Source organism: Tasmannia lanceolata, unplaced genomic scaffold (genome assembly GCF_043159265.1).
Source record: "Tasmannia lanceolata isolate RefF3 unplaced genomic scaffold, GAP_Taslan_0.1 ptg000003l, whole genome shotgun sequence".
NCBI classification, from domain to species: domain Eukaryota; kingdom Viridiplantae; phylum Streptophyta; class Magnoliopsida; order Canellales; family Winteraceae; genus Tasmannia; species Tasmannia lanceolata.
The window spans coordinates 59,433,824-59,458,656 of NW_027518680.1; the positions used below are offsets into that span (position 1 = coordinate 59,433,824).

General features: G+C 38.4%; 2 protein-coding genes across 3 annotated transcripts; one reads left to right on the forward strand and one right to left on the reverse strand.

Moving 5' to 3' along the window:
- Positions 1-706: 706 nt before the first annotated feature.
- LOC143863769 (Tetratricopeptide repeat (TPR)-like superfamily protein) lies at positions 707-4,815 on the forward strand. Its single transcript, XM_077374529.1, has one exon. The coding sequence runs from the start codon at positions 780-782 to the stop codon at positions 3,408-3,410; it is 2,631 nt and encodes an 876-aa protein (XP_077230644.1). The 5' UTR covers positions 707-779; the 3' UTR covers positions 3,411-4,815.
- Positions 4,816-9,362: 4,547 nt separating this feature from the next.
- On the reverse strand, positions 9,363-23,370 carry LOC143857209 (uncharacterized). Of its 2 annotated transcripts, none has more exons than XM_077367624.1 (4): positions 22,867-23,370; positions 19,196-19,428; positions 17,830-18,652; positions 9,363-11,529 (listed from the first exon to the last, which is right to left on the reverse strand). In XM_077367624.1, the coding sequence occupies exons 2-4, from the start codon at positions 19,424-19,426 to the stop codon at positions 9,557-9,559; spliced, it is 3,027 nt and encodes a 1,008-aa protein (XP_077223739.1). In that variant the 5' UTR covers positions 19,427-19,428; positions 22,867-23,370; the 3' UTR covers positions 9,363-9,556. The 2 variants fall into 2 exon arrangements, with proteins under 2 accessions (XP_077223739.1, XP_077223747.1); XM_077367632.1 differs by having other exon boundaries at positions 9,363-11,514; positions 22,867-23,369.
- Between the last annotated feature and the right edge of the window lie 1,463 nt (positions 23,371-24,833).

Below are 24,833 nucleotides of genomic sequence, written 5' to 3' on the forward strand. Positions count from 1 at the left end.
TCACCACTAAATTAGATGGGATGGCCCCACTTATTAGATGATCCTCATGCTTGCCGGGTTATCGATCAAAAATTGTTATTTAAAATCTAATATTTAAAAAGTATATTCCAAGCTTTGTAATTGTGCCTTTAACCTCACCAGTGATCTACTAGTAGTGAGATATACTAGTATGATCTCAACCATCCAATCAATTATCCAATAGCAAATTGTTAAATCCAACAGCTCATATTCTACGAGCATAATCTACGGATCAGATGGCTAAGATTGTCCAATCTGTGTGATATCTGGAGATTGGCTCATCTGGGTCCCACTAGATGACCAGTTCTAATCATCTATAGAATTGTACGGCCGAGATTGCAGACCACCATAAATTAATACATTGGAAAATGAAATTTCCACCCCCTGACGACTCCTAAATCAATTAAATTTCAACTTTCCACCCATTTTCTCAATGCTACTGATATTGGCACTACGAAGTTTTGATATTTGCACTGACTCACATTGTCTTTTCATTCTTAATTTTCTTCTAAGAGCCTTTTGGAAAGGAAATTGTGATATCCGTTGACAACTGGTTAAATAGGAAAAGACAAGGCGAGTTAGTGCAATTATAAAACTACGGTAGTGCAAATATCAACAGCCTTTCTTAATTTAGTAATTTACCATACCTTCCCTCAATCAGTTAATCCTACCATTCCTTGATGAACAATCCTATACTCAATCCAAAACTAGAAAAAAAATATAGTTCATAATTCTGTCTAGTAGTTCTCTCAAACAAGAAAATGACTTTATATATGCCCATCTTTAGATTTTGCACCACCATAAGAACACTCCTACAACTACATGCCCATCTCCTAATTTCTGGCCATCAAAGAGATGCATTGGCTGCCACCAAACTCATTGAATCTTATGCTAAAATGGGTAGCATTCAATCTGCTAGATGGGTCTTTGATACATTCTCAAAACCAGATTCTTTTATGTGGGGTGTATTGATCAAAAGCTATGTATGGAATCTCTTCTTCAAAGAAGCCATTTCCCTCTATCATGAAATGCAGTATAATCAACCTTTGCTCTCTAGTTTCATATTTCCATCTGTTCTTAGAGCTTGTTCAAGTCTTTCTGATGTTGGTATGGGTGCAAAGATCCATGGAAGGATAGTTAAAAGTGGGTTTGAATCTGATCATGTTGTTGAGACTGCCTTGCTTCACATGTATGGAGAGATGGCCAATTTAGAGAATGCTCGCCGGGTATTTGATGAAATGTCTCAAAGAGATGTGGTTTCTTGGAGTTCAATTGTTTTGAGTTATGTCAAAAATGGCAGAGCTGATAAAGGCCTAGAAATATTTAGTGAGATGAATTTGGCAAAAATTGAACCTGATTCTGTGATGATGAGCAGTGTAGTTCAAGCTTGTGCTGAATTGGGTTTTCTAAAACAAGCAAAGTTGGTTCATGGTTATATTGTGAGAAGAGTGATTGACATTTCTGGGTCATTGGCAAACTCACTTGTAGCTATGTACAGTAAATGTGGCGGCTTCGATAGCGCAGAGAAGCTTTTTAAGAAGGTATCTGAAAGGAGTGTTGTCTCATGGACTGCGATGATTTCGTGCTACAATCAGCGGGCCCGCTTCAAAGAAGCATTAGAGAATTTTCTTGAAATGAGAGATTTTGAAGTGAAGCCCAATTCAGTGACCATGGTGGGTGTTATAATGGCTTGCGCTCAGTTAGGATGGCTTAAGGAGGGGATGTCAGTTCATGGTTTTGTTATCAGAAATTGTATGGACCCAAATTTTGATCTCTTGGGTGCAGCACTAATAGATATGTATGCTGGCTGTGGGAAGATAAGAGATTGTTGGATGGTGTTTGAGACGATACAAGAGAAAACACTTGTGTCGTGGAATTCAATCATAACAGTCTATGCTCAGAGTGGCTTCTCAGAGGAGGCATTGACACTATTTGTTAGGATGCTGAATGAAGGACTGTTTTGTGATTCATTCACCTTGGCTAGTTCTCTCTCAGCGTGCTCACATATTGGTTTTTGCCGGTTAGGGAGTCAAATCCATGGCCATATTGCCAAAATAGGATTTGAGAATAACGAATTTGTTCAGAATTCCCTCATAAATATGTACTGTAAATGCGGGTTAGTGGATATGGGGCATGAGATCTTTGATGAAGTGAAAGAAAAAGGTGTAATAACATGGAATTCAATGATAGGTGGATTTGCTCAGAATGGTAATTCAGTAGAAGCAGTTATGCTATTTGATAGAATGCATTCTGGAGGTCTAGACATGGATAGATGTACCTTTGTAAATGCAATTCAAGCTTGTTCCCATTTGGGTTTTCTAGAAAAAGGAAAATGGTTTCATCACAAGGTTATAACCTATGGTTTGGAGAAAGATAATTATGTTGACACAGCTCTTGTAAACATGTATGGAAAGTGTGGGGATATAAAGATGGCAAGGAGGGTCTTTGATAACATGACAGAAAGGAGTGTGGTGTCATGGAGTGCCATGATATCTGGGTATGGAATACATGGCCAAGTTGACATTGCCATATTTCTTTTTACTCGAATGATAGATTTGGTAATAAAACCAAATGAAGTGACTTTCTTGAGCCTTTTATCTGCTTGCAGTCATTCTGGATCTGTGAAAGAAGGGGAATTCTATTTTGATTCGATGAGTCGGGACTTCCATATTAAGCCAAACTTAGAACACTGTGCATGTATGGTCGACCTTTTAAGCCGTGCGGGCCATCTTGACCGTGCATGGGACTTCATCAACTCAATGCCCACAGCACCAAACGGTAGTATTTGGGGGGCTTTGCTCAATGGTTGCCGTATTCACCGAAGGATGGATATGATTGGTAGGATACAAAGAAGCATTTTAGATTTAGAACCTAATAACTCAGGATATTACACACTCCTTTCAAATGTTCATGCACAAGAAGGAAATTGGGATGGCTTTGGAAAGGTTAGATTGATGATGAAAAATATGGGTCTTAGGAAGGTGCCTGGATACAGCACAATTGAACTAAATAAATGCATTCACAGATTTAGTGCAGGGGATACTTCCCATCCACAAAACAAGGAAATTTATAGTTTTTTGGAAGGTATTGAAAGTCTAGCGCAAGAACAAGGTTATATGTCATACAGAGTTTCTCATGTGCTTAGCGCAGACAAATGTAGAAAGGAACAGAATGTTCGAAGTCACAGTGAGAAGCTTGCACTTGCATTTGGGATTATCAACACAAGTCCAGAAAAAACATTACACATATATAAGAATCTTCGTGTTTGTGATGACTGCCATACTTTCACAAAATTTGTATCCATGATCACAATCCGAGAAATTATCATGAGAGATTTAAATAGATTCCACCATTTTAAGAATGGAAGTTGCTCATGTGGAGATTACTGGTAATGGTATGATGACTATTTGCAATATCAAGAGTTATATTTATCCCTAAGAGACTCAGATTCTTAGAAACAATTTGATGACGTTGTACATTCATCTCTAATAAGTCTATATAAGTCACAGGCCATTACATGATGTTGTAGTTAAATCATGGTTCATTAGGATGAGTATTCTATGGTTTGTAAGTAACAAGAAAACTATACATCACTACTCCACCTGTTGGAGGGCTGCTATTTTTCACATAACACGGAAGACGGTCTTCTATGGCAACCTGAGTCGTAGGGAGGATTCACTGTCCGATCATTCTTTCATCAGCTGTGCAACGAGGAAAGGGTTGATGCCTGTCGGAAAAACATATGGGGCCAATCAATCCCGCCAAGAATCTCGGCATTCGCTTGGACAGTGACACGTAACTGCATAAACACTGAAGAAAGGCTTAAACAGCGGCGTTTTCAAATAGCAAGCAAATGTGTATTATGCGGTGCGGCAGAGGAGACAATTGGTCATCTTTTTATCCATTGCTCGTATGCAAACAGAATATGGAATGGCATGTTTAGTTCATTCGGGATCCAATGGGTAATGCAGGGACAAATATATGATGTTATCCTATATTGGCGTGAGGCATTCTACAATTGTCTGGGTGAAGCACTAAGGAGTCCCCTACCATATGCCATTATATGGTCCATCTGGAAGGAACGGAACAATAGAATTTTCACCGATAAAGCCCGGCATTGGAAGCATGTAGTGCTGGAAATAAAATTATCTCTCATTTTATGGGCAAAGGCAAAAGGAAAAATCCCATACTCAACTGGGATGGCTCTGAGAAATTGGAAGGTGGTGTTACACGAAAGAAAACCTCGGATAGCAATCACTCCGGAATGGGTGGCTCCTGGAGAGGGGTGGTTAAAACTTAACTTCGATGGCAGTTCACTAGGAAACCCTGGACTGGCCGGTTTTGGGGGTTTAATTCGTGATTCCTATAGTAGAACTATAGTCTCCTACTCCGGATCAGCCGGAATATGCGATGCCAATGAAGCCGAGGCTCGGGGGTTGTTATTCGGCCTCCGGTGGTATGCCAATCGTAATTTAGGGCCGTTGATTGCGGAGGGGGACTCGTCAAATGTGATAGCTTGGGCCAGCAATCTTGGTGGTGGGCCGTGGAGATTGCAGAATACACTTGATGAGATTCGAGACCTCGTCAGGAGTATGCGTCCACTTTTAGTTCATCGTAGGAGATCGGCAAATTCCTCGGCGGATGAGTTAGCAAAAGCAGGGGTTCTTCTAACGGAAACAAATGTCACTTGTATAGAATCTCTACCATCTCAATAGGCTGATGGCCATTGAATTATCACTTGTACTCTTGAGCTGGGACATCTTGTCCCAATTTGAATCTAATAAAATTCATTGTTAATTTTCAAAAAAAAAAAAAAAGTAACAAGAAAATACTGTATTCAAGCAATGAGAAGGCCACTTTTACCTTTATATTCTTAGAAAAAAGAAAATCAAGACCAGCTATAATTATCTACAATATTCAATGACATTGGCAGCTTACTGGCTTTGAAATCCCAAATGGGGCTGTAACAAGATCCAAATAGTTATTGAAGGTCTTGAAAACTGATTGCTAGATTCTATTGTTCATGGAAAAGAGTGGGGACCCGGGGAGGACCTCAAAATTTTATTTATTAAGCGAAAAAAACAAGAGGACAAACCACATAGCCTCGAAACAAAACAGGGGAAACCATCACCCTCCCATACCTCAAAATTGTATAAACATTGGACGGATGGGCCATCTTCAAGTCCTTCAACTGTGCTATTGTTTGGACTAAGCTCAACAGAGTCACCCAGTTAGGATCCAACCCTTCTTTCTGCATATATCAACCAATTCTAAATGCTAGATCATCAGTCAATTGTGCATACCCAGTAATTATTGCTGTATAAGCAACAAGATCCCTCTCTGAAATATGATCGATCACTAGATGTGGATCCTTAATGTGGCATTTGAAGTACGAACCTATAAGTGAAGAACCCAAGGATTGCTGTCAAAGGATTCAAAATGATTGCTGGATTCTATGGAAGAGACCCCCTAAAGGAACTCTTAAGCTCAACATAGATGGAGCTTCGAAGGGGAACCCTGGAGAAGCAGGTGGAGGAGGAGTTATTCGAAATGAAAAATCAACGGTTATCTTAGCTTTCTCTCTTTAATACGAGAAAGGCACTAACATGGTTGCGGAAACTCGTGCGCTCTTGGACAGGCTCCGCTGTTGCAAGGCCTTTAATATGAGCAAGATGATCGTGGAATCATATAGCAAAGTTCTGATCGATCTCATCGACGGGAAAGGGCAAATCCCTTGGGCAATCCAATATCTCTGGAAGGAGATTCAACCACTTCTTTGCATTTTGTCTCCCACTTGCAATCACCAATTCAGAGAGGGAAACTCAGTTGCAGATGCCCTTGCAAACTTCGGCTGCTCATCAAGATCCAATTTGTTCTATCCCTCCTGGGCCTCTATGCCTCGCCTGGCAAGAGGGGCAACAAGATGTGATGCACTTGGCCTTCCCAACATCAGAAGCAAGATCAACTAAGGGCACTCTCCCTTATAAGCATTGATTGTTGTCTTTTTCCTATGGCTTTAGCATGCTATTTTGTCGAGTTAGAGGCTTCCCCTCCTCCTTACTCTCTTTCTAGGGCTACGGCTTCCTATATTGATGGCTAGGAGGTTTTCCCTCCTCTTGTATGGTCCCAACTTTTTATATATAAACTTGCTGATCCGCCCCGGGGTCGTTATCTTTCCGGGTTAACAAAAAAAAAAAAAGTGAAGAACCCAAGAATCCATCACTATTTAGGCTAAATTTGAAAGCATCTACTTTAATTACTCTGTGAGTTCAAGAGTCCCAAAACAAGTCTGAAAATTTCTTTTCTTTGAACTCATCTTCCAAGTTAGAGTGATGTAGACCAATACCCGGAATATTCTCATTTTTAATAACTAAAACCGAAATGAGAAAAGAGGCATTTTTATCTATAAAAATTATTGTTACATGGATTCTTCTAAATGGGCGAAGAATTCGTATCGGACACGTCTCGGATTCCAATACTTCAGGATTCCCCGAAACACTTCTATATCTCTTTTATCTATTGCTTCTGAATACTACTAGCACAACTTCACAATTATGATATGTTTTGTGTTTTACCCATCCTAATATAAGGGCTCTGGATTGGATCCACATCATTTTCAGTTACATTTGATGATGTGGATCCAATCCAGAGCCCTTTTTTGGCTCTTTATGCAAGGGCTCCCTTGTATCTATCATTGCTCATAGTCATATTATTATGTAAAAATAAATAAAAGTTGAGAATTAATTAAAATATTTTGGCGAATCCACGAATAGTTCTTTTTGACGTTTTCCGAATCCGACACTTGATACCAGTAGTGATGCAACATAGTTTGAATTTCAATACAAACAGAGTTTTATGAGGGGTATTGGTTGGGTTTCTAGCAAAACAAAAATAATCTCTCTGAATGGTTCTTGACAAACTGACCATTCTCCAAAACTACAGTGCAAATCTCTCTAAATGGTTGTTACTAATAAATAGAACCCAGATCGGAAGATGGGCATTTCTATCATTCAGAAGAAAAAAAAAGATCTTATATCTCAATTGCAGACAAGGTCTCTTGAGAGTTGATCAGATCTCTTGCAAAAAAATCTCCTTACAATCTGTAGTTCTTTAGTGACTGAACCTTCCCTAAATCTACGCTGAAAAGTTTTGCTCTTTCCATCATGTTTCCAGGGTAGGTTGCTGATGGATGATTTCTTTGGTTAATAAACAAAACCCAGATGGAAAAAGAGGCAACTGAATCACAATTGCATGAAAGGGTGATGAACTTATTTCATTTTAAAGAAATACAAAGCTCTGTGAAATAAATAGTTCTTGAGAGACTGATCCATCTCCAGCAAAAGAAGACTGAAAATCTCTCTCTTTTTTTGTTTAGCTATCAAGGTAGAATGCTCATGCGTAGTGAGGAGCGCATTTTCCTGGATTAACAAACAAAACCCAGACGGGAAAAGTGCATGTTGCAAGCAAAAAGTGTTGAGAAGTACATTTATTAGTTCTAGGATTTTGTCTGGGTTCTCAACAAAAAATTAATACTCTGGTTGGTTGCATGCAGAGTTTCGAGAATACTAGGCTTGTCTACTTGTCTCCCCCTTGTCACCAGCAAACTACTAGCAAAATCCAAGAAAAACTTACCAAAAGAGTATTTTAGTAAGAGAATTTTGGGATTGGTGCTTTTTCTCTATCTCTCTCTTTGTATTGGTAATGACACTCCCTACCACTACTCTATGAGGTCGACAACCAAATGCTACTACTTTAACTCTACGAGGTAATTACGACAAGACTACTTAGCCTGTTTACTTCTTGTTGATCAAATAAGTTCTAACCACTACTCTACGAGGTAACTATGACAAGACTACTTAGCCTGTCTCCTCCGTGTTGACTACCTAAGTTTTAACTCACCACTACTACACGAGGTAACTACCTGCAACCAAACGGAGCGTAAAGAGAAGAACTATTGTTTTTTTTATCGGTCCCCTTTACTGGTGTCTTCTGTGTGCGAGGTGGAGAAGTGGGGACTGATCATCCCACAAAAACTTAATCATCAACAAATCAAATAGTGTTCATCTACATGAGAGAGTGCAATTACCATTTTTCTGCAGAAAATTCAATATCCAATTGATACTTGTATTTTAAGAATGGAGCAAGGATTTGGTTCAATTACCCTCATCGGTCCTTTTGAAAATAGGGGGTGCAACACAGGTCCAATTTTAGGAATAGGCCCTATTTGGATTGGAGGAATTTTATGGAGAAGTTTGGGAGGAAAAATATTTCTAAAATTTCCTACATTTTTTACACTCAAAAAACCATTTACTTGAACTAACCTTATTCAATTTTTACTTAGAGGGGCCTTCAATTAATGATAATTTCGCTCTAAATTAATCATAATGCTACTACCATTTCCCTCTAAATCATGGGAATAAAAATTTTCCTTGGAATTTTCTTCGTCATAAATGTATTTCTTGCAATCCAAATAGGGGCTTAAGAAAATAACTAATAAAGCATATGTATGTTAAGAATTTTGTGCTCTACCTTTTATCATTTATTTTTCTTCAATTTCTTTATATTACTTTCTGCATTTGTTCTGCATTTCTTTATTGAAATACCAATTTTGAGTAAGCTTGGGAAAATAAAGTTGTAATTTTAGAGATTTGCCATTGAACACAAAGTAGTTTTGATTTTTGAGTCAGTGCATGAAAAACCTTAAACTGAAATCAGTTTTTGAGTTCATCACTTCAGATTCAGCTTAAACCAGACAAGCTCAAGGGCTGTATTCAACAAGAAATGATGCAACACTGTTTGTTGATTATACAAAATTCTCCATAAGGTTACAGAGTTGACAATTTTGCTTCCCAAATTTCTATATTACATAAAGGAAGGCCTTTTCTTATATGGGCTATTGAGTTATTCTCTTAAACCAGTGATTTTCTGTAGCTTATCAATAACACCCACTTGGGTTTGGGCCTGGTAGATAAATTGGACAAGGCCTTGTGGCTCGACATTGATGTTGCAGGTTTGGTCCCAGCATATCTGATAGAATAAAAAGAACATTATGAACTGCAGTGTTTCATAAGAAACAATGAGACCATATTCTGGAAAATACAAGTTGCCTATTAATTTCTTACTCTCAAGATTGTAACAAGTTCGAATTTATGATGGAAATTCCATGAAAATTAGGATTGAAACCTCATGAAAAATCTCAGTTGATCTAGTGAATGAACAAATCCGATCACCCAAGTTATTGGTATGAATTATACAAGTGGATTATTTTTTTATGCAGGAACACAGATATTTATGGAAAAATCCTCAACTGGTATCAGTGGTTTTTTTGCAGCTCAAACCACAGCAGTTGAAGTGCTGTATTTCATAAAAAACAATGTCACATTATTATGAAATTATACAACTTGTAAACTCAAGACAGATAATCAAGAGCCCAAATTTGGGCAAAGAAGACATGTACAAGGCATCCCATGGCCTACAACTACCTCACGCTAAAGCCACAGAAATTCCTACTTTGATTTCCCTTTATATAACTCTCATACTAAGTTAACAGAGCAGCAGCATTACCAGTTGGAAATCTCTGCCTGCGCCGTCTAATAGTTTTTCCCCACCCTTGTAGGCTTATCCTCTCGAGTTCCACATCGCTATTACTGGGATGTGTAGGTGGTGGATCCACAAAACTCCCTGCCCAAGCAGTGGCCGAGCCTCTCGACCGCCCCCTTCCCCTTGTATGCCATCCGTTTCTAGCAGCATTCCTCCTAGCCAACCCGGATTGCCAAAAGCATCCTGAGGCTCTCATCAGCCCTCCAAAAGTTTGGAGATCTTCGGTCACCTCGTGCCTCGACAGAGATGTGAGACCTGGAAGGATATCTTTCTGAAAGTCCCTCCGTTGCCTCCCCCTCCTTGCCTGGCCCCTGCGAGGCCGGGTTAGCAATGGAGTGGTCCCCGTTTCTTCCACTTTTTGATTCTCTTGCTCCCAAGGCTTACAACAGTCCTCCAACTTGGTCTCACTCAACTTTAATGTCATGGCCTCAAAGAAATCAAACTCGTCATCTGAGTACTCCTGATCAGCACCACTCTTTTCCCTCGAAACTTCCAGAGTGTTCTCGAGATCAATTGCATTCGAGGAAACCACCTCTGAAAACCAAATGAGAGAGTCCCTCAGAGCAATGGGCGACGGACAACTAGTGTTGTCCAAATGATTTGAGACACTTGATGACATGGTGATGATAGCTTCTGCGGCCATTTTGGCTAGTGTCGCCTGTGGGTCCTCTCTTTCACGCTCTGCTAGTTGGACTAGTGCAACCACTTGGTCTGTTCGTGGAGATTTTATGCCATCAACAATGTCCTCAACCACCTCGGGACTGATTGGAGCCTCCAAATCTATCTCAATGGTATTCTTTTTTGGAATATCAGCATTGGTTGTATATAAAATCTCCAGCGACTTTGGCTTCTCCTTACGTGCTTCAATTTCAGAATTCAAATTAATGGCATAATTGAATCCCTTAGGGCTGTCATCAATCCCCATTTTGACGGTTGGGTTATCTGCACAAAACTGCTTTTCAGATTCGGGCAATGTAATATCACAAGACAAGTCGACATTAAGTAAACCATCCTTGACCCCATTCCCTGTATCATTAATTTCTGATTGGTCCCGGCATGACATGGAGGGTGAGCTAAAAACACACTGATTCAAATCCATTTGGGTTGTACCCCCTCTTATGCTTATAGTATTCTCAGGTGGTAGCTTTGTTTTAAGCCAAGACATCCCTCCCAATGGATCTCCATGCTCTTCTTCCCCATCAATGAACATAAGATCTTGTTGCTGACTAATTCTGTCACCGAAGCCATTTGGAAGACACAGATTCAAATTCATATCTTTCACAGATTTCACATCTCTGCAATCCAAATCCTTCAAATACTTTCTGGAACCACGATCTTCAATATGTTCGTAAGCTAAATTATTGCTCCCATTAGCGTGATTTAGCTTATTGAATTTGACCAACGGGGAGTGCAAAACTGACGAATTAGTCTCCGATCCAAATGGACTGTGAAAACCATTCTGATAGGAAGCTTCACTTTCACAACTTGGCTGTGATCTGTGATTGCCGTTAAGATACCAGTTTCCCCCAGTAACATCAGGGCTTTTAATCCACTTTTCTTTGGAAACACCTGGGCTTTGAATAGATGAGTTAGAACTCTTACTCCGGGTATTCAATCCCGCAGATCCATTAAAGCATGGAAGAGCTTGAACTGCTATTGGAGGAGCTGACAGTCCTGAATAGTTAGAGACGGTGAGACTGTAATTTCTTTTAGAGATCTCTACACCACAAATTGTTTTTTCTCTAAGATGTGCTTCTTTTTTACTCTGATCAGACCGAAGAAATGGTGGAAGTTCATGAGCATTCTTAAGCCCAAGTTGTGTCAATTCAGATGATGTGGTAGATTTCTCATGACAGAAAACTGGAGTAAAGGGATTTGTATTGCTGCTAGTTTTCCCTGTAAAACAAGTATCTGCATGAAATTATAAGTTCTAAAAAGCCAACTACAGAAATGCTACAGATATAAAGCAATATCATGTGCCTGAAAGTTTTGAGGACAAAACTAAAAATTCCTATCTTTGATCTAAGCTGTGAATAAACCAAATTTAAACTGCATCATCAACAACAATTCAAGCTGGATTAAGTGACCACAAATCAATTGAAATATAGATAAATGTGAAGTAGTGTATCAAAGTATTTGAATGATAAACATGCAAATGTTTAATGGTAACATAAATTTATCGAGGTAAAATATATACACAAAGAAAGACTCAGCAAGGTCAAGTTAAATATTAGGCATATAATGCTACGATTAGTAAAGGGAAATGATAAATGCGCCCCTTTTCATCACTTGGGACACCCAGCTGCATTCTACGTGGCAATCAGGTCACTTCATTCCTTCAAATGTGAAGTACATCAGCACCTTTTCAGTCATAGATACACTGTAGCCGGGTGTCCCAAGTGATGAAAAAGGGGGGCGCATTTATCATTTCCCTTAGTAAAGGGGAGTATTTATATGATAACTTGACAAAATAATGTTTTTGGGTAGACTCGTGGCTAGGGGAGCCCTTGTTGTGCCATGCATTCCCAAACCTATACTGTCTACCAATCGATAAAGGGGCTAGAGTGTGATTATGTGGAAAGGAGGAGAGGGGTGTTTTTTTTTTTGGCTGGGGGGATGCGGGGGGATGAGATAGAAAGTCGATGTTGGGCTTAGAAGAAACCTTAAGGATGATGAGACGGAGAGTCTTTCCCATTTACTTGGCCTTCTGGTACCCAATATTGCTCTCTCTTGCCCTGATTCCATATTCTGGACTCCTAACTTACTGGCTCTTTTTATGTTCGTTCTTTTTTTTCATAGGTTGATTGATGGTGTTGGGTCGGGAACCCTCTACACTATCATTTAGCTATCTCCGGCTCCACCTCGAGTCAGTCCCTTTGTTTGACAGTGGCAAACAAAGGAATTGATACCTGCGGGAGTCTCAAAAGGAGAATCCACCTCGTCAGTCATGGATCATGCTTTACTTCATTGACCTTTCACACTTTGGATTTGGCGCTCTATCATCAAAAGATTTGGTTTAGTTTGGGTCTTTCACAGATCCATCAAGAAGACAATTCTGTATTGGAGTACCGGACCTGCCAGTAAAGGACGGCAGATCCTCAGGAGGTTAGCACCTTTTGCTTTGATTTGGCACCTATGCAAGGAGAGGAACAAGAAAATCAAAATATACAAAGAAATCCCCCCGAACCACAAGCCTCATGGGGGGGGGGGGGGGGGGGGGGGGGAATCAAAAGATCTCTAAAGCCGCCCTCCAAACACCTGCCCTGGCTAACATGTTAAACGCACAAGAAAGTCCGCCGCTCTATCCTGAATTTCATCGATTATGTGGGCAAATTTCCAGGGCAGGGGTTGCTGCCATCCATCCACCTGATGGCATTAAGCGAATCTCCCTCCACTATCAACATGCTAAAAACACTAAGATCTGAGATTCTGATATCCGGAAGGACGGCTCTCAACTCCGGCTCATTAGAATCTGTGATTCTAATGGGGGCCAAAGAAATCCCACCTTAGGGAGAAGTGGAACAACTGCATATGTGAAGATAAAAAAGAAGCTTTGGGAGGATTGTAACAAAAATTAGGACTGACCCTATCTCATGGGGAAGAAATAAAAACATATATTATCTCATTATAGCAGAGGGGGGATCCTAAGAAATTGGAGCACGGTTAATGAGAAAGGGAGGAAGCTTGAACTAGATCCTAGGTGATTCCATCCACTCTTTGAGTGGGCGGAATTTAATTTTGATGGGTGTTCTAAAGGCAATCTGGGTCGAGCAGGCATTGCCAGACTCTTTCGTGATAATAACAGTCGCAATATCTTTTGCTTTTACAGGCCAGCAAGGGAGTGTGATTCCAACGAGGTGGAAGCGAAAGCCCTCCTTTGGGGTTTGATGGTACATGAGTTCAATGGTGGGACCTCTAATTATTGAAGAGGATTCAGAAAAAATGTTGGCACGGGCATGCAAAAAGTCTCGAGGTCCCTGGAAACTGGGAAATATCATATTGGAAATCCTAGACCTACCTTCAATTGTTTGCCTATAGTTCATCCATATGACGAGTCCTGCTCATGATTGAGCTAATATGCTTGATAAAGAAGATGGTATGGTAATTTTGACGACCTCCATTCTTCTCTACTTTAATCACCACAACTTAGGTAACCTCCTTTTCGTTTACACTAACATGGTTCATCAAGAAATTCGGAACCAGTTTGGCAGAAAATGTCCGTGTACTATGTTCTGATAATGCTAAAGAGTATTTATCACAAGATTTCAAAAATTATACCGGCAGTTATGGAATTCCGCATCATACCTCTTGTTTAAATACTCAACAAAATAGAGAGCCAAAACATAAACATTGTCATCTTATTGAAGTAAAACATACTTTTATGTGAGATATGGGGGTTCCAAAAGTATATTGGGGAGATGCTTATTTGACTGCATGTTATTTGATTTAATGTACATACAGTCGTCAGTCTTGGAAGGAAAATCTTATTCCATTCTCTTTCCAGCATTGGCTTGTTTTTTATTCATCCTCATGTATTTGGTTATGACTGCTTTATTCATTCTATGGGTCCAGGAGTTGATAAGTTAGATTCTTGTGTTATTAAATGTTTTTTTCTGATATTCTCAAACTTCAAAAGGGTTATCATTGCTATCTTCCTCGTTTTCAAAAGATGTTTGTATATTGGTGTTACTTTGAGAACTTGTCTCCTTCATATAAGAATTTAAATTTTGCATTGTCTCTTTCTTCTATATCTTCACTTAAGACATGTCACGGAACACTTTCTCATGATGGATGAAAAAAGAGATATACGGATGATGATTGTTCTCATATGAAACGATATGTGAGAGTTTGCTGATTCATCAGATAGAAAGCATGCAATTGGTTGTAGATCGGTCTATGCGGTCAAGTATCTCCCTGGTGGTAAGGTTAAGAGGCTAACAGACAGGTTGTGACAGCCAGGAGACAACTTGTATTTCGAGCAATTTAGTATTTCATGGGAGGATTAAACATATAGACGTTGATTATCGCTTTTTTAGAGAAGATCCCGAGTAAACATTTTTTTTTTTGCGGTGTTTCATGGTTAGAGCCGGGATTAAAGCTGGGTAGATTCCTTTCAGCTTCTTCATGAAATTTTATTAGAATGTGTTTTTTGTGGTTTATTTTATGTTTTAGTGGTTGGCTTTATGGGCTGTGATAGGGCCCTTTATCAATGATGGCATTATTATAAGGCTACTGTTATTGGAACTACCGTGTTTTGATAATTGCACCAACTCATCTTGTCTTTTATTATTTAAAAAGCTGTCAAAGTTTATTACAGTTCCCAAAAAGATCTCGGAAGCCAATTAAAGAAGAAAAAACAAGCAGAGTTTGTGCAATTATTAAAATATCGTAGTGTCAATATCAGTAGCCTATTATAATTTTTGTTTTTCAGCCCCTTCATACATGTAAAACTATGGATTTTGTGGGGTTAGACTTCCAACCCATGGTTTTAAAATTTCGGTGGAGACCGAAACCGAAATTTGCCAAAATTCCGGATTTCGCGAAATACCAAATTTCGGTCTGAAATTTCGAGAAAATGTATATTTAAAAAAAAAAAAAGAAAAAAAAAAAAGATTACAAAATTTTGGAATTTCGGTCCGAAATTTCGAAATTAATTAAATAATATTTTTTAATTATTACCAAATTTCGACTCGAAATTTCGGATTTCGGTGGGGTCCGAAATGGGTACCGAAACCGAGATTGAAAACCTTGTTCCAACCATATGAACTCCTTTCTCTCCACAACTCGGGTGGTTTCCTACAAGTGATTTCTCCTTTTCTATTATATAACAATACCCATGTTTCATTTAGCATCAATACTACTCAAGCCCAAGATGGAGGATTCAGATCATTCAACTTCACTAGGGAATCTGGATTTTCTAATTATTCTAATCCCCTACGGAAATCTTGATTTTCTAATTAATCTAAATCCCCTAGTACCAGTTTCCTTTGATTAAGTTGAGAAATCTAAGAAGATTCATCTGAACAAGTTAGGAACAAGAATATTTGATGATTACAACCAACAGCACACACAAGATAGTTATTCGAAAGAACCAAATGTGAAATATATATATATAAGGTTCTCTAGTCGATCGACTAGAAACCTTCAAGAAGAGGCCTTGCACTCCACAGATAGTCTTCCAACAACATTCAAGTTTGATTCCATCAGAAACCCAAGATATCCAACATTTGGTTGAAAGAACACAAAAACATACACCAAACCCTCAAAGCACAAGAGATAGAAGCAAGACCACATCTATCTGATTAGCTCATAAAAATGATCCAAAACAAAAAATAAGAGAGCAGAAGCGACTAGAAAGATATTAGAGCAATCTTCTGCATATTTGGGGTTTAGAATTTTACTTTTTCAAGCCCACAAAGGGAAATAAAATCCTAATCAAATACCCTCAAAGAAATTGATTGCATACAGAATAAATATTTAGAAATCAAGACCTTCTAGATGAACCCTCAACCCTAGAAATTACAGTCACGGGACAGGGTGGGGGTGTTGTTCATGTCACTTTCAACAATATAGCTCTACTCGTTGTGATCATACTTCTAGAATCAAACCGGTAATTTGGTGGAAGGAGCTTTGTAGATCTAGAAATATCCTTACTACCAATGGTAAGTTTTTTTTTTTTCGAATGCTAGCAATTAGATTAAAAGAGGGCGACCCTTGGCGCAACGGTAAGGTTGGTCCATTGTGACCTGGTGGTCAAGGGTTCGAGTCACGGAAACAGCCTCTCTGCAAAGCGGGGGTAAGGCTGCGCACATCTAGCCCTCGCCAAACCTCGCAATGGTGGGAGCCTCGTCCACCGGGCCGCCCTTTTTTAGCAATTAGATTAAAAATATGGAAGGATATAATACCCATGATTGAGATGCTATATGCTAGATGCCAAGGATAATTTGTACCTATCTCATCCATCTCATAACATTGAGAGAATCTCCTTTAACAATGGTTGTAGTAAGCACCTTAATTCGTCTCCTTAAAGCCAACACCTTTGCTTCATTAGAGTCCATTTCACTTGCAAGACCAGAAATAACAAATCCCGCCTCACCTCCATGGTCTCTAATTACATTCCACCTACTGGATCCAGGTTCTGATTGCATGACCCTAAAATATTCAGCTTCAATGCATCAACAGCTAGGGCTTCCTATTGTATAGTGATTTTTTCTCGAAATTTCAATATTAAACAAATGGTAGGCCCACATTTTCTATCCATTCCCCACCTCCTTATAAATGATCCTCCAAGCATCTCCATCAACCTTGCCACCGGTGTGATCTCCCATTCCTTTAAGTTACTATGAAATGGATGAATCCCATACCACATGCCCTCCTTTCCCCTTGCATAGGAACCTACAACTCTGGCTACCATATCTTTAACCACCCTAAAAAGGGTAGTATAGAACGCCCATCAGTGCAAATATCATTCGCTGCCCAAAGATCATCCTATCAGTGCACCGAAATCCATTTAGGTAAAACCATATCTTTAAGAAGAGCGCATCACGTTTACAATGACTATTTGTGGGATTTCAGTTCTTCTGTAGGGTCTATTATCAGTTCTGTATGATATCTTGGCTGTGAGAGTTGTAAAGCAAGATTTGTACCTTGAATCTTTTCTCTTCTTTAATAAAGCTCTGTCATTACTTTTTTTAAAAGGCAACTTTTGTCATTAATATAAGAAAAATGAAAGAGCTAGCATTTTTAGGGGATTGATATTTATAGGTCATTGGGAATAACATCTAAGAAAAAAGGGTTGAAATAATGAGATGAAAGTACATACAAAAACAAGGAGATACAGCTCCTTTGCTTATATATTCTAGTCCATGTTATATTCCCCAAAATTTTAAAAAATAAATTATATGGAATCTGGTTACATTTTGTACACTTTATACTTATACAACAATTTACCTTTCAATTATAATATAACTTTACAAAAACAAAATTACCTTTCAATGTTACCAATTAATTGTATAGACATGCATACATCCTCTCTCTTTTTTTCCTCTTAAACGACAACAGAGGGTAAAAGAGAACAAGTAATTTAACTTAAATCTACTGTTGTCTCTTTAACAAGTACGAATATCCAAAGCACATATATGAAAGAATCCATATAAATAAATTAAATTCTGCTTCTTCCACATCATGAAGCATTGGGTAAAGAAGCGTTACCAGGTTCAAGGTTAAAGCATAGTCTTTCACATCTAGTTCCCTCATTCTCCGCATGCAAAAGGCTTGAGAAAGTCCTGTGGTCTCTGCCTTTCTGGTTATCTTGGAAGAAATCCCTCGGCGAGCCTAGGGTGCTTAAATTTGATTTCACGGACCGTTGCCCTTGAGTCGCTCCATGGGAAGCCACGGGGCCCACAAAATTAATGGAAGCCGAAGCCGAAGCTCCCTCATTGCCACAGGTGGGCTCATTCAAGTCAGCCAAATAGTGAGTGTTCAAACCATTTCGAAAATGTGACCCAGATTTCCAACCATCTCCAGAAGTACTAGGATTCCCACCAGTGCCGAGAGTCAGTTTCACATTACAGTCAGGCTCAATACCACAATTCTTATTGCATGAGTATGTTGCCTCCAAAGACACATCACCAACCTTTTCTTCTTCACTGTCAATATATTCATCGGCTGGAAGTTGAAGGTCAAATGTCCTTCTCGGAAACTTCCTGGGTTTGGATTCCGAGACGTCACAATCATTTACACTACTTCCATTTTGCAATGGACTAGAGCCCGCCTGCACGATGCTTTCCTTTAAAAGGTTTAAAGGAGATTGTATGTTGTCAGTGCTTGAAATAGATGGCACATAACAATTTGAGTTCACCATGGAAAAGGCGGGCATTTTCCATTTCTTTTGGGTGTCTTCATATGGCACTTGGGATGAAAATGGATTTGCTTGTGATGTTACTGCCGATGTGGAATATGTGTGAAGTTCTTTCTTTTGAAGATCCTTCATCAAGTCCCTTTGTATTCTATAAAGGCGGTGGAGTTCATAAACCTGGAACACAAGAATGTCAATGCGTTTAAAAAAGATAATTGCGGTGTTTAAGGGGAAAAGAAAGGTGATTTATAAATTTCAAAGTTCGCAGATCCCATTTGGTGAGGCCAAGGGACTCACTGTGATCACTAGTGATCATAAAGGCCCTCATCGTTTTGGATTTTGAGAATTTATTTTGAGTCCAAAACTAATTATTGGACTCAAAATCAAACACAGCCTAACTACTTCAGACAATGGTTCCCACCCATAGTTCTTAATTGAGAATTTATTGACAATGAAATCAGATTCTATGATAAGCTTTTAGAACGTAAAAGACTCAATCAAGTTGCTAGTCAACTTGTACTTGGGCCCTCGTTGAGTTGGACTTGACTCCTAAGCTTCTAAACCTTGATAAATTCTATAAGATACTCAAATCAGACTTGCCACAATATCCACCAAGATGGCAAAAAACCACAAGAGGCAAAAACTTGCAAAAATGCTATTAATTTTTGCACAGTTCAAAGCCTCATTACAGATCAAGTAATTAGAAAGTGCTAAGCATACCTGCTTTCTGAATACAGCTTCATGTTGAATCATGGTCTGCTTTAGTAATTCTTTGTCATGATCCAGATACCCATCCACAGGCCTCTGTGTGAAACCATTGTAATATTGTGAAGTCTTAAACATTTTATCTTCGCATAAGAGCGACCAATTACCAGTATTGGCATCCTCATTTAGATCCCCCATGAAGTAATATCCTGGAAAGTAGTTTTTAGACTGTACTTTTGTTCCCATTCCTGCCAAGTTCGAAAAAGAGAAAATGAGAGAAGCAAAAAAGAAAGCAGAAAAACATACTTTGACAAAAGCATTTATCCATTCTTGTCTTGCTTTCCTTTTTAGAATCCTTTTCTTGCCGTGGTTAGCTATTGTTAAAGTATAAAAGATAAATAACGCCTTTCTCCAACAGCTTAAGCTTTTGGAGTAAAGTGGTAGTTTACATGGTATCAAAGCCAAAGGTCTCGAGTTCAAACCTCCCGAATAGCAAAAATCCACATGCGATTGTCGGCCCAAAGTGGGACCACATGTGCCACGTGTTTGCCAAGTGGGCCACACGTGTGGGGAGTGTTAAAGTATAAAAGATAAATAACGCCTTTCTCCAACAGCTTAAGCTTTTAGAGTAAAGTGGTAGTTTAACACGTGCGGGGGAGTGTTAAAGTATAAAAGATGAAATAACGCCCTTCTCCAACAGCTTAAGCTTTTAGAGAAGTTGGTAAGTTAACATGGTATCAGAGCCAAAGGTCTCGAGTTCAAACCTCCCGGATAGCAAAATCCACATGCGATGGTCGGCCCAAAGTGGGACCACATGTGCCACGTGTTTGCCAAGTGGGCCACACCTGCGGGGGAGTGTTAAAGTATAAAAGATAAATAACGCCTTTCTCCAAAAGCTTAAGCTTTCGGAGAAGTTGGTTATTTAACAGCTATTGACATGCTTCTTTGGAAATTGCAAAACATAGTAGATGAAGAGCAGCAATTTCGCCCATAATGAGACTTATGGGCAACAGACTAGATGTAAGCGTAAATAAGACTGTTGCATTACAAATATAAGTATGAAATATCAACATAAGAGAAAGTCCTTTCATATTGATCTTATCACTAAAATCTTATAACAGACTAGACGTAAGAGCAAATAAGACTATTCAAAATTTAAATCTTATAAATCAAAATTATAATATCTTAGCGAAGCAGCATAACCTCGTATATCAGTTGAGGATGAAGTGGATCAACATGAGAAAAAGTTTCATCCAAAGGTTGTTAAAATATATGTAAGGATAACCAAAGCCAGGTCCAGTCATGACCCAGAAATGGACTAGCAGCATGAACCAAAGAAGAAAGGAGTTGGGGCAGTTTGTGAGACAGATTCTGACATAGATGGGCCCCATTTCAATGCATGACAGTTTTATGCCAATGAGGCCCAATTCAATAAGGCGCAAATGAAGAGATTTATTTATGTTTTAAACAGACATTAGTTAGAGAGTTTAAGTTATTAGAACTAATGGTATTGGAGCGATGTATCAGTATCAGTCCTTCCTTCGATCGTCCTGCATCACATACACTTCAGTACAGTTGTATTTCCTTAAACCAAATGCCACCCCACGCATTCTACTAAAGCTCCTCTTGTTCATGCCTCCACTCTCCAGAGAATGATAGGAAGCCATCGCTCTAGGTTCAATGCAACATGAAATATTATGCTAGAATGGATAGACCAATGAGAAACCCGTTAATAATGGTTTTCCATAATGTAAATGAAATCTCAAATAGTAATTTAAGAAATTGAGATCTCTATCCCCACCAACTCAAGAAGGTACCAACAACTTGATACAGAATTCTATTAAATCATGAATGGTCAAGAGCTTCAACCTCTCATATGCTCAATTGACATATATCTAAATATACAGATTACAGACATTACAATGGTAACCAAAACACTAAATGCAAGCACGTATGTTGACCAAGAGAAGTTCAAAGAAAAGCTCGCCTAGGTTCCCACATTCTAGTAAACTATAAATTTTAAGAAGGACGTTATGATCAGATATGTGGTGTGGTAAGATGCCCCTCAAAGAAAGATTTCCAGACATTTTTTCTTTGGTGATGGAGCCGAAGAGGACCTTGAAAGACTTCTTTGATAGAGGTCACGACAGAGGAGTTGGTCTATCCCTTTTTGCATGAATTCCTTTGATAGAGAGCTTGGAGAGTGGGTTTACTTCTGGAGTCTCTGAAGTCATTATATTAAGAAGGCTGGAGAGGATAGGAGAGTCTAGATTTGGGACCATGAAGGAGATTTTTTGTGTTCATTCTTTCTATCAACACCTAACGCAAGTTTTGTATTCCTTGTTGGCACAAAAGATTTACAGGATTCTGGCCACGCCTAGAGTATGCACGCTAAATGATTTTATTATCCCTTGATCCCTGTTCGGTTTTTCTCTTTCCTCTTTTTGTTTGGCTTGAAGGTGACCAAGAGGCGCTGCTCCTTTTCTTTTTATTAATATATTGTTACCATTCAGTAAACTTGTCTAAGAGATGTCAAACCTCGAATTTATTCCCGAGAAGCAGATTGTAGAATTTGAATAGCTAATGGACCATGAAACTGTCATCAGAAAACTTCATATCACACTCACTTTACCGCAACAAAATGATACTCAAACTCGAATCCTAAAATGGGTAATAATCCCAAAGACTAGCATTTAAAAAAAAAGCCAATCCCAAAGACAACTCATAAACCATAATGTAGTACAACAAATCGTACATCTTGTTTGGCAGCTCTACAAACAGCACAGAACCAACATTCAATCCTTCAAAGTAAAGCCTATATCATTCATCTAATCAACTTTTTACCCGTGATGAAAATCAAGCCTGAATATTATATTTACACTCATCAAGTTAGTGCAGGTGAGCACGGGTCTTCGAGTACAATCAAAACAAAACAATGCACAGTGATATAACCTTCCAAGTATAGAACAAAGATAAAACCAAATAATCTTTCCCACAGCAAATCGTTTGACTATTAACTTAAGAGCATGAAAGAACAAACAATGTGATCCGCAATTATAGGACATAACAGAAATCCGGCTCAGGTGGTCCAAAACTTAAAAAGGTAAATTCTTAGGAAAAACTAAGTAGTCAAAAAAAAAAAAAAAAACAGCATATAAACATCATAATTATAATCACTGGCTTCTGTGCTTCCAAAAAAATCCTACTTTGCAAAGTAAAATTGCAAGTTGGAAAAAAGAAAAATAAAAATAAAAGAGATCCCAACATCCAGTCACAAAGAGAAGAGCAAAGAAAAGAGGAATGCATCCCTAAATTAGAAATCCAAAACCCTCAAGGTCACCCAAATCATCAAACACAGAAACCAAAAGAAAATCCAAACAAAAAGAAAATCCAAAACCCTCTAGGTCACCAAGATCATCAAACACAGAAACCCACCAAAATCCAAAACCAAATAAACTGGAAGAACAAAAACAAATCTTAAACACAATAACCCAAATCACAAAACACAAAAACCCATCAAACCCCAAAACAAAATACCCAAAATACAAGAAAAGAAAGCACCAAATCCCAAGAAAATAAAAGCAAAAGGACATAAAAATAAACACTTCAAACCCAAATAAAAAAATGCAACCAATGAAAAAAAAAAAAAAACCCAAAAAGGAACAAGAAAAATGAAGAAAATTTACCTTAAACCCAGATGGGAATTCACAATGAAGAGAGAAAAAAACAAAGTGGGTTCTTTTCTGACGCCATTTAAGAAGGCTTAGATCATCATAAGGTAGAAGAATAATGGATTGAGATTTTGATCTGATGGGCCAGTCTCTGAAACAAGGGAGAGAGATCCCAGATAAGAAATCTCCACAAAAACAAACGACCTTCTAAGAACAGTGACATAAAATTTGTCAACATCCGGTCTTTTTATTCCTTGCCTTTTTCCCTTCCCTTTCATTTGTTGATTTTTTTTTTCTGGATTTTTGAGGATAGGGAGAAAATTGGGTTTGTGTAGATTCTCTCCACCTTCCTTGCTTTTGGGTATAGAAACAAAAATTATAGAAAATAGAAGCACACCTGCCTTACTGCAACAAACTCCCAAATCTCCAAACCCAGCTTTCTTTTTAATTTTTCTTTTTTTATTGATTTTTTTCCTCTTTGAATTTCTGTCTCTTTTTCAATTCTTTATCTATTTCCTTTTTTTAATGAATTTGAAACAGTAGACAGGAATGGGCCCCATTTATGCAAGATAATATATGGTGTGTTTATTTAGAGGGATCTTTGATAATTCCCTTGGTTTCCTTCATAATTACAAAAGTAGGATCAGCTCTTCCTTTCTATATGGCACCCATGATTATCTTCTTGGATTTTTTATTTTTTTATTTTTCTATCATATTCTCTCAATTTCAATCATCCGTTTTTTAATAGATTTATGCATATATTAAAGGGATAATTACATTTACACCCCCTCTAGTTTCTGACACATCCACTTCCACCCCTATAGTTTAAAACGTGACAAATACACCCTTGTAGTTTCAATTTGTTTAAGGTTTGCCCCCCTCAGCTGAAGGTTCGTCTATAGATTGAAGGGTTAGGATGATCTGATGGAGCTGAATTTTGGGCACACCCTATCTATGTCAAGACCTATCAAATGAACGCTTTGGATCATCCAAATAATGTGGGCCCATACCCGAATCCAAAGCGTTTGGTAGTGTTTGGATTCGGGTATGGGCCAACATTATTTGGATGATCCAAAGCGTTCATTTGATGGGTCCTGACATAGATAGGGTGTGCCCAAAAAATCAACTCCATCGGATCATCCTAACCCTTCAATCTATGGACGAACCTTCAGCTGAGGGGGCAAACCTTAAACAAATTGAAACTACATGGGTGTATTTGTCACGTTTTAAACTATAGGGGTGGAAGTGGATGTGTCAGAAACTAGAGGGGGTGTAAATGTAATTATCCCTATATTAAAATAGACTCTTCAGCCTCTTAACTTATAGATTTGCATTTTTCTTAATCCTTTTCCACTTTCTTATCTTACTTGCTTATCCTTTCTAAGTTATTGTAAGATTAGAGAAAGCATGGGGACCCCTTTTTTGTATAAAAAGGGGCTTTGGGTGCTATGGAACTTGGATAAATATGCTTTTCTCAAGAAAAATATGAGTGGCATATTATTTTTCATATAGAATGGACAAAATTGCCCTCTTGGTAACATAAAAATCAGCCAAGTAAAATCAAAACACTTGATTTTGTACATAATTGCAAGAATAGGACTGGTGCATTTCTTTACCCTTTTGTGGGCTAACATAAATTGCTCCCCATCACAAGGCTTATGTGTGCTAGGGTTAAAAGGAGATTTATTAGTTTTACTTCTTTTATTTTTCTGTGTGGTTGACTGCTCTTTTATCCATTAGTATTAGTAAGGTTAAAAGGAAATTATTAGTTTTAATTCTTTTCTTTGGTATGGTTGACTGTGACTATTCTTTTATCTGTTAGTGAGACTAATGAAGTATTGGTAGGGATTAGTTCAATTAATCTTTCCATTTCTTTCGACATAAAACGGGTGTAAAATAAAAGTTACGCCACTTAAAAATGGGTGTAAACGGAATTGAGCCTCTAGCTCAATGGGAAGGCTTTGGTCTTCAACCTTGAGGTC